The sequence below is a fragment of the Poecile atricapillus genome, chromosome 2 (assembly GCF_030490865.1).
Source record: "Poecile atricapillus isolate bPoeAtr1 chromosome 2, bPoeAtr1.hap1, whole genome shotgun sequence".
Classification (NCBI taxonomy): domain Eukaryota; kingdom Metazoa; phylum Chordata; class Aves; order Passeriformes; family Paridae; genus Poecile; species Poecile atricapillus.
The window spans coordinates 6,578,947-6,589,545 of NC_081250.1; the positions used below are offsets into that span (position 1 = coordinate 6,578,947).

General features: G+C 44.6%; 1 protein-coding gene across 4 annotated transcripts in view; it reads left to right on the forward strand.

Annotated features, from left to right (window-relative positions):
- Positions 1-8,964, forward strand: part of GALNT11 (polypeptide N-acetylgalactosaminyltransferase 11) — a 46,800-nt gene extending 37,836 nt beyond the window's left edge. For all 4 annotated transcript variants that reach the window (XM_058831035.1, XM_058831037.1, XM_058831034.1 and 1 more), the window contains exons 11-12: positions 5,071-5,208; positions 8,191-8,964. In XM_058831035.1, the coding sequence (XP_058687018.1) occupies positions 5,071-5,208; positions 8,191-8,322 (270 nt within the window). In that variant the 3' untranslated portion in view covers positions 8,323-8,964. The remainder of the gene's footprint in view (positions 1-5,070; positions 5,209-8,190) is intronic.
- The last annotated feature ends 1,635 nt before the right edge of the window (positions 8,965-10,599 follow it).

The following is a 10,599-nucleotide window of genomic DNA, read 5'->3' on the forward strand; positions in this document are numbered from 1 at the left end:
CAGGCTGCTCACAGAGGGTCATTCAAACCACAGGGCTGGCCAAGGACACCATGGAGCTCCTACTAATGCCAAGTGTTGGGTATTGTAATCAGCTGTCTTTATGGCATGAATCTCTGTATTTGGCTGAAGGGTGCCCTAAAGTGGCTCCTGATGGGTTCATAATCCACTGATTGGCACTTAAGAATTTGTAGCAGCTCTTTCAGCTGGTTCCTCATATTGGAATTTAAAGCAGCCCTTTCCTGCCCTGCTGGTGTTTATGTACTGTACAACCAGTCCTCTGCTGCTGAAGTGGCTGCAGTTTGGGATAAATGAATGATTTGTTGTTAAGGAAAAGGAATTCAAAAGATTCTTTGGCTACGGGTGAATTGCTGATCTGGAGATTAATTAGGGTTAGATGTGAAAACCTAATGAGAATTTTAGTTTTATTACATGAAGCCTTTGCTGTTTCACTTCTTCCATTTGACAGAAATTCAGGACTTGGATAAAAAGTCTCCAGGATAGAGAGATCTTCAGCTAATGCCATAAAGGCTTACATAGCTAAGAACTACACTTGAAAACATTTTGATTTAGGAGCCCATGGGGCCCAATTCTAAAAGCTAGGTTGGATCTAAAGAGAAAAGTAAAGACACAGAATAAATGGAGCATGGGATGTAAAGCAGCATAGCTGGATTGTGCTGGACTGCTCTATGACACGGGCAACAATTTTCAGGTTATGGAAACTGCAGCAGTGGAAGCAGAGTGATTAGTGATAGTCCCAGCAAAATGCTGTGTGCTTTGTCACCTAATGGTACTTTCTGCCTCCTACTTGTGGCCTCACCAGCTGAGTGTGACAGAGGAAGACAGAGGGGTGTTTGCAGTTCTCTGGATAAGTGTGGCTGGCTCTTGACATGTGGCCTTCAGGTCCAATTGTCAGACAGAAGCAAGTACAAGTACATCATTGTACTTCACCTCTGCAGCACTGAGAAATCATCACTGTGACCAAACTGCAAGTTCTTGTGTTAAAGGTGAATTAATTAAAGCTGGAATGAGAATGGAAGTTTTCCTATTTCATCTATTCCATTAGCTGTAAGACAGACAGCAAGTCTTGCAAATATAAAGGTTGTGTAGGTGTAATAGTAACTGATGGGCACTGTCATCACTGATTGTACATTTGCAGTGCCTGAGCTGGAGTGCTGCTTTCTGAGCCATTCTGTCTTTGGGTGAGAAAGCCTGGGCATGATGTCCACACAGTTATGCTTCCCTTCTCTTTACTGCAATATTTCTCATAATGAAGTGCCACATGCCTGAAAGAGAAACTCTGTTGGTTTTTCATATCAAAACTTTTTTCAGACTTTTTTTAAGCCAGGAGAATGAACTTCAGTTATTCCTTTGGCAGTGAGAACAACAATCAGAGCACAGATTTGTCTATCTTTGGCTTCTCGTGAATCTGGTTTACTAGTGGTAAATTTAGCAATTAGTTGTCATAAAAAAACTGGCTGTGCTATCTTTCACAGTGATTTTGTTCTCCAACCAAGTATGTCAACCAACACTGTTTTTCTGCTATTAGACTTATTTTGTTCTCCTAATAAATCCCAAAAGTGCGTTCAGCCAACTTGCTGTCATAACCTCTTGAACAATCTTGCTATAGATATGTGAGAACAATGTAGAGAAAGATGACACTTATTTAGCAGCTTCTGCTTCTAAAAATAGCAAGAAACATCCTGACTATTGGAAACTTTTAACTGCTGTTTCACTCAACTTGTTGGCATTTTCAGCTGGTTTTGTTCTAGAATTATCTCTTTTATTTGTCCTAGGAAAAAAGCCTGTGTTGGTCTGGTGAATGCATGTGAGAGTTTACCAGCCTCTCTAAAGTCATGGGGCTGGCCTTAAAAGCAATTCTGTTTTGCCTTTGGTTTATGCTTGCTTTGTTTTCACTAGTCTTCATGGCTGCTAAGGAGTTTCAAATTCTCATCTAACTTGGATTTTAAAGAAATAACATGTATTCTGTAGCTTTCAATTGTATCAGCATTATGGGCAATCCTTTTCATTGTAGTTGACTTAGATTGTCATCATTAAGTAGAGTTGAAAATTAGTCAAGCACATCACACTGTCCTGTTTTCTCAGGCTTGACATGACTGACATTCAGGTCATATTTTTGCTATAGAAAGAAAATAATAGGGGAAGTGGTTCTTATATATAGAAAATATATTAAAAATTATGTCTTTAAGTTATAATGAAAACTAGAATGATCCACTAACTGTAATAGAAACAGTCTGGGATAATTCTGGGGCCTGAACAGGAATAAGTAAAGAAAGTCTTGTTAGAAGTAGCATAAGTGGAAGAGGTGATGGTATCTTATAGAACAGAGGTTTGAAGTGATAGAAGAGGCATCTGTGCTCTGGACCTTAAAAAAATGTACTCAAGCACAGGAGTTCAGAAAAGGTCTGTTAGCATTATTGTAGCACTTAATAAATGTAAGAATATGTCCTTTACATACTGTTCAAGACTCAAACTACAAGGTTTTGCTCCCATGTGCAATTCTTCTGTAAGATCTTTCTCCTTAAATCTCTAGATCATGGCTGTTAGCTTTTCTGACACAGCACATGTCTGGAGCGAGTGTGAAGATGTGCAAATTCAGTCTTGCTGCTTTTCCATAAACAATTGAAAGCACAATTCTTTGGTCCCTCTAATGTTTGTTGTGAAGCACCAGTGGGCTGTGGAGCAGAGGGCAAATATCTGCTTTGAATGACCCTCAGGAGGATGCTGGATTGTCAGAGTAGCAATAGCTTCAAGCAACGATCACAGCCCACCAAACTTGGCTGTTTGTGGTGATTGTCACAGGCTGCTTGGAGTTGTGATGCCATTGCTATCCATAATAACAGGAGCTAAAGTATCTGCAGATGGATGTGATGGTGCAAATGGCTGGGAACATCTCCTCAAGGCTGAGGCAGCTTTTTTGTGTTTTTAAGCTGAATTTTTATCTTTTACAAACTGTCTGACAGAATAATAAAGCCATACCAAGCTAAGCAACAGATAATAACTGATGGAAGTACTGGAATACTCCATGGGTCATGGCAGGGATTTTCTTTCAGACAAAGGGCTGTTTCTGCAGTAGTCACTGTCTTGTATTTACTGAAAATTTTCAATGTATTTTGCTAGTACTAATAACATTTGCAGATCAGATAAAAATGTGTATCCACAAAGCTTTGCCAGTTGGCCAGCCATGTCTTTTGCTGCACTCCACTGATCTCTAAAAGCCAAAGGGTAGGCAGATGTTTCCTGGCCTATTTTGTATAATTTGAAATTCAGGAGAGGGCTGTGGGGTTTGTCTGAGTCACATGGATAAAGTCAAGTCCTGAAGGTACTGAAGTCCTAGGAAGCCTGAGTTTTAAATCTGTAAGTAGCTTAAACTACATTTTGAGGGGTCTGAATTAAATGTCCAGTTCTTCCTAAGCTGTGTTAAACAAGTTCAGACTAACAGAGCTCATACTTTGTATCTCTTCCCACTTCTTTTGTCCACAACATCTACTGTAGCACATGCTGTGCACCTGCCTGAAGGTGTCCAAGCACCTTTCATGAACCTGTTGCCTGTGTTGAGAAGCAGGGAGAAAAAGCTGCTAGAGAGAGGCCAGTCCTACAGCATTCACCAAATTAAGTATTTCATTTAACCACAACCATGATCAATTTCATTATGGAGAGGGGATTTTTCCATAACATTCTGCCATTTAGGTTTTATTTGAAAACAGAAATGATTCATTATACTCTAATTGCATCTCACTGATTTTGTTTGACACCAGTGAAAATGGCCAGTGACTTTCCCTAGACCTTTGGAGCAGATCATTGCCATGTGTCTCTGGGGGACAGCAATTAAAGGTGCTGCTTTCCTCCTGAGTGTGGGAACTGGACACAGTCAAAGTTTTAGAGCATCATAATGATGCTCTCCTAACTCTGCTAGTTAAGAAGTGCATGCAGGTTGAAAATGTCCTGCACCTATGCTGCTTCTTTTTTTAATAGATTAGATTTTTTAATGGTTGGGTTAGTTTGGTTTTTTTGGGGGTTTTTGTTTCATTTTTTGGGGGGTTTGTTTTTGGTTTTGATTTTTGTTTGCTTGTTTGTTTGTTTTTTGGGGGTTTGTTTTGTTTTTCTTTTTAGAAAATACATAGGAGGATAAAACAAGAGAGCTCTTAGAAATGAGATGTAAATCCTGGGAAGGCACTTTTCTGCCTATAGACTTTAGGCACCTGCTGCCTACCAAGAGTTTGTTTCCTATATGGGGCTGTTGCTCCTGACAGCCTTTAGCAGCAAGAGCTGAACATCATCCTTGCAGTCTTCAGCAGAAAATTAGTTAATAATTTTTGGAGCATGGTAAAGCTTGCAATTGTGTAACAAAGAGACCACATGGGGTGGCTTTGCTTTCCCGGTGCTTGAATCTGTTAATAATCTGCAAATTCATAGTGATACTCTAATCTGGATTTGGAACCACATTTGGGCCTATTTTTCCTCTTTCCTTTGTTTTCTACACTAAACATATAATTAGTTTGAAATTAATTTTGGCTGTCTTGTGTAAGCCTTTCTGGAGAAGTATCACATTGGATTTAACCACTGTCTTGGTTTTTTGCCATTACTCAGCTTTTGATTGAAGATCTGTTCCCTGTGTCACTGCAGTTTTCTCTCTCCATTTTTACCAGTTCATCTCATTTGGATTTGGCTCCATCATTATTCTTTCAGTAGTAATTCTCTCTGGCAAGTCCTGCCATTTCTCTATTCTCTCCTCCCTCTTGAGTCTTGCCATGCTTTCTTCATGACAGAGTTTAAACAGAAAAGAGTGTTTTAGAAGGCACAAAATGCCTGAGGTTGGGGAAAATTTTAATGTGATCCCTGCACTTCTTCCAAGGAGGGCTTCCTTGTGTTATAATTAGTCACTGTGATAATGAGCTGTGTGCTTTCCAGTCATGCTGTCCAACTCACCGCTTGCTGCAAGGCCCATCTCTGACATCCAGATGTTGAAGCATCTCCTCTGTAGGTAAACAAAAGATTCAAGGAAAGTGCCCTGAAACATGGCAATAAATGTCTTTCTATCTCCTCTTTCAGGTCTGGATTTACAATGAGGATCATGAACTGATTTTAAATAATCTGCTTTGCTTGGATGTTTCGGAAACTCGCTCATCCGACCCCCCTCGTCTCATGAAATGCCACGGCTCAGGTGGCTCACAGCAGTGGACATTTGGGGTAAGTGGAGAGGCTGGCATATGGCACATTACTTATAATCAATGTCTCAATCAGGGACAGTAGCACTAACAGGACATCAGGGTTGAGTTTAATTGTGACTAAGCCTCAGATGTACCAAGGCAGTTGCACTGCACCAGGCCCAGCCCATGGTTCAAGCAGCCTATACAGAATTTACAGAGCCTTTGATGGCAGCATTTCAGTCTTAATAAAACTTTTGCTGAGCTCTGGGACATACAGATCCTTTGCAACATAGAAAGGTTTCTGCAGCTCCACTGCAGAGCCTGCCTTCTGCCAATCACAGCCACCCACAGCACTGTGGATTATCTGGGATATGCCAGAGAGAGCAAAATCCACCCCAGAGCTTTGTTGTGTTGTGTTTGCAGGACTGGGAGACCAGGAGGAGTCCATGTGGTGATTCCTGCTTGATGAAGCACAGGGCACAGCAATTGCTTCTGCCCTGTAATTGATCTCATTAGTTTAATTGTTAAAGCCTAGAATGGTCAATTCCACAAAACTGAGCCAGTGCTGCTCACACATGGAATTTGTCTCCTGGGTATTCACTCTGAGGCTGCCCCTCACATGCCCTCAGCCTAGCAGAGAGTCTGTAGCACCAACATGATTGAACAAAGGTGCTGCGTTCCATGGGTGCAGGATCAAGTCCAGGGAGTCATGGATTCTGGTCACCGACATAGGACTCAAAGAGACATGTCTCTGCTTGGTTAATCTCAGGAAACCATTTATTCAACACAGGAACAAACTCATTTTAAATCCAGAGACAGAGAACCCAGAACAGAGGTAGGGTGGGGGTTTTATGGGGCAGAGCCGGGGTGGAGTTTTTTGGTCTGGGTCTAACAAGAATAAAGTAAGGGAGAAGCCCCAGGGGCACAAACCAATCAGAACTCCCTGGGCTGCCACCCCCACGAGGGGTCCAGGCTGGGGCAACTCTTCTAGGGCTCACAGGGCACATCACCTGAGGCAGAGGGTGGAATTTATTTTTGCCAAAGCTACACCTCTCACTTTCACAATGCTTATCTAAAATCTAATCTTCGCCCCCCTGGGTGGGGGCACCCCACACAAAGGGAGGGAGAGCCCTGCCAGCACTGCCAGTGGTGCTTCCAGCACAGCTCTGCACAGCCTCTTGGGTTCATACCATGCTGGTGGTTGGCAGCTCGACTTCCCAGGGGGTGACCCAAATGTCCTTGCAGCCCATGATGGTGTGGAGATAGAGAGGCAGATACCATGTGAACCTGGGGTTGTGTGTGTCTGACACTTGCACCAGCACTGCCACAGCTGCCCGGGGCAGTGGGAATAGTGAGCTGAGCAGTTCTGCTGAGCAGAGGTTATTGAAGGTTCTGCAGCTTGTGTTTGCAGGCAGGGATTTTACAGGAGTGAGGGAATGGCCTCATTGGGTACATGTTGGTGATGCCTGTGGCAGGGGTGGAGAATCTGCACTTCATGTGTGACACGTGGACCTCGAGCTGGCCATGACCACTGTGGGAGGTGGATCTGTAACAGGGTCACATTGGTGCTCATCAGCGATCCACAAGAAAAGTGTCAAGTACTAGGATTGATTAGGAAGGGAATAGAAACCAAAGCAGGAAAATGTCAGCACACCATGGCAGTTTGTACTGCACATGCTGGTTTTCTCCCCTCAGAAAGGCTGAATTAGGGCTGAAGAAGGCTCAGAAGAGCATGGAAAGGCAAATGGAAGGTGTGGGGCACCTTTCCCATAAGGAATATGAGAGCTGGCTGGGACCCTTTAGATATCAAGTCTTTTGGAACAAGGGGAAATCCACTGAGTGAGTCATTGATACAAGGAAATACTAACTGCACTGTCAGTTGTGGTACAAGCCTTAGACCGGGGGGATATTTTGGAGGAGTGTTGTGTTTTCTTACCATGTTGTCCTGCTTCACTGGACATCTGCTTGTGGCCATAAGCAGTGGCAGAGCCACTGAATGGCTGTTCTTGTGTATCTGCTCCCTCTGTGCAGGAGAGCAGGAGGTGGCTGCCCATGGGAGCATGCCCATGTGCAGAGAGCCCTCCCAGACAGCTTCAGCAGGCTGTTAGTAGAGGAGATGGCACAGTCCTCTAAAGGTAATAAAAGAATAGGATCTGTTTCCTTGTCACTGCTGGCTGGGGTTTGGCCTTGCCCTGGCTATGGGCACCCACCCTTCATGAGGCCTGTCATGATGTGTGCAGCTTCTCAGCGTGTGGGTGCTGAGGGCAGTGGTACTGCTCAGGCTTGGTCAGATGCAGAACAGGGACCTCTGTTCAGCCTGGAGTAAAGGCCCCAGGGAGACCTTAAAGAATCTTTGCAGTGCCTAAGGGAACTATAGGAGAGCTGGAGAGGGACTTTTGCTAGAGCATGAAGTGATAAGACAAGGGGGAATGGATTTAAACTGATAGAGGGCAAGTTTAGATTAGATATTAGGAAAAAATTCTTTGCTGTGAGGGTGTGTGATGCTGAAACAGGTTGCTCAGAGAAACTGTGGATGCCCCATCTCTAGAAATGTTCATGGCAAACTTATATGGGGCTTGGAGCAACCTGGTCTAGTGGAAGGTGTCCATGCCCCTGGCAGGATAGTTTGACCTAAATGATCTTTAAGGTCCCTCCCAACCCAAACCACTCTAGGATTCCATGACCTGCCTGTGCCCACTAGAGCCTTGTGGGCTCTCTTTGCTGAGCACAGGGGAATGGGTTTGATTGTCCCTCCAGCTCATTAAAAAACTGTGGCATAAACAAAATCCCAACTGGGGGCCTGTGAGGACGTGAGAGCCTTTGTTTCAAAGTCTGTATGTGGTTATGGGGTGTGCTGTACTCCACTGCTGCTGTGGGTCTAGTGTGTCAGGAAGGCTGCTGAAAGGCTCATCTGTCAGGAAGGAGCATCCCCTCCCCTTGGGCATCACTTTCAGCTCCAGTTTGATAATGGAGAACAGAAGTTTTAGTAAATAAATCCCATCTGTCTTTTTGTGTGCTCTAGAAAAACAACCGTCTGTACCAGGTCTCTGTGGGGCAGTGCCTGAAGGTGGTGGATCCACTGAGCCACAAGGGCTACGTGACCGTGGCCATCTGCGACGGGTCCCTTCCTCAGCAGTGGCACTTTGAGAGCTGAGCCAGTGAGGAGGTGGCTGAGGAGAGTTCAGCTGAGCCCTGGTTCCCCTTCAGCCACGATCTGAAGTCATTCTGGTTTTGTGCGGAGCCCTTGGCTGCTACACCTGGCACAACCATCGAAGGAGCTGCTGGAAATGCCCTGCCCTGAGGAGCTGAGCGTGGGAAGGTCCAGGTGGTTCCTGGTCACACACTGAAAGCAGCAGCACCACTGCACAAAGAAGTGAAATTAATCATTGATTCCTTGGATGATCCTGGATTATTGGACTGGTTTTAAGTAAGAGAAATCATGAGAGCAATGTAATTGTGAGATTTCAGCTTTGTGGATCTTCTAAATGACAATGACAGAAAGGAGTCCTCCTTGACTATTTCATGTGCAGTATCTCAATAATTTACATTTCTAGTATGGGTTTACTGGCCAAAATTATTTTACTTTTTCTGGAAAATATTTTTATTCCCTTTCATCTGATAATTGTCAGTTGTAATATTTAAATTTAGTTCTTTTAATTTTAGGACATTTCATGTAGTTTAAGTTCTTTGCTGTCATTTGTCACCTCATATTTAAAACAAAGTAACTATTGCAAAGTCTATTTTGATGACTCATGACAGTAGCTGCATTTAAAATAAAGTATCATTTTTTTATTAATTTGTATGGCCTTACTCTTTGTAGCTGTTGGACCAGAAAGCACCAACTTAAGACACTGATGCAAACTAATGTTCAGACAATTTGGGTATTCCCTTGTTTTCACTCCCTTTCTCCCTTCCTCATATCTTGGAAGGCTTGATAAACAGTTTCTGGGTTTTTTCCTCCACTTCTCTGTTTCCATTTATTTTACTATTTTTTTGACTTCCTGCCTCAGCTTCTTCAGTGTGTGGAGGCTCCTGCAGAAGAGAAAAGCTGCTCTTACCCAGTGTATTTTCTCTTAGCACCGTTGTTGGCCTTGTTTCTCGCTCCACAGTAGCCGCCTTCCCTGGGATCTTGGAAGTGCCAGGACAGCCTCGCCCTTTCCACCTGGGCAGCAGAAACATTCTCCAACTGCACAAATACTCCAGCAACCCCTTACTGACCTTTCTGGCAGTGTGAAGCAAATAACGACAATGCTGGAGTAATTACAGACCCATATCTTTCTGCAGAGAGGAGATTTACTTGTGCTGGACTCTGGTCCTTCAGCCACCTGCCAGGGCCAGCAGCACCTGGGAGGAGAAAAGCAGGAGGATTCAAAGGAGCAGGTAAGAGTGGCCTGGCCACAGGGCAGCTGCTTTGCCTCCTCCACTAGTCCTGGAGGAAGTGAGCCCCTGACAGGGAGAACCAGGTACCAGGGTTTAAAGAGCAGAACAAATTGGCTGAAGTGGAAGTTCTTCCAGATAAAGCATTACAATGGGAGTAATTCAGTTAGACACCAGTCAAGCTCCTTCCTACCAAGAAAAACCTCTAAAACCAACCCCAGCTCCCTTGGTCAGCTGAGCCTGTGCTGTGCCTTGCTCAGAGACAGCTGGAGTCTTGCCCTCAGTTCCCAGGTGACTCCTGCAGTCAGGCAGGGCTTGCAGGGTAGGGTTGGAACATGGTGTCAGCGCAGGTGAATCCTTTCACTGGTGGCAGTGGCAGTCTGGCTGGTTGCTGTGTGTGAAATTCCAGTCTTTGCTGGGGAGAAAGGATGGGCTGCAGCTTCATTTATGTCTGGCTCACCCTGACTGCAGTAGGTGCTGGCACAGCTGCTCCCAGCTGTGTGCAGGGCTTTTCTGTGACACTGGTGGTGACAGCCATATTCTGCAGAAGCCTGGCTTGGCCTTTTCTTCTGTTGCCTTTGTCTTTTTAAAAAAAACAGTAAAAAAATCAGAAAACCCAAACAAATCCTGAAACAGGGGCAGCAGCAGCTTACTTTATTTACAGTCTGAGTTTGTTTCCAGAGAGAATTTTTGACCTTTTACTCCCAATGGGGAGAGTTGGAGGCTGCTGTCACCAGGAGCGATGCCGGTTTCCAGGAATAGATGGAGGTGATGGAGTTGTTCCTGCAGGGAATTCCTGGCCACAGACATATCTGGTACAGACACATAGCCAGGCCATCACCTGAGTGAGTGGGAGAGATCTCTGCTGGGAAAACCCAGCCCTGGGCCAGGGGCCTGGTCCCAGCTGGGCTGCCTGGTGTAAGCAGAAATTCAGAGTTTTCCCCTGTATTTGTGACCACTCCCAACTGCCCTGGGAGGCTTTGGTGAAGAGGAAGCACAGAAGGAAAAGCCTCATCCCAGGGTAGGCACTGTCATAGCCCCCAGCTTGTTGCTG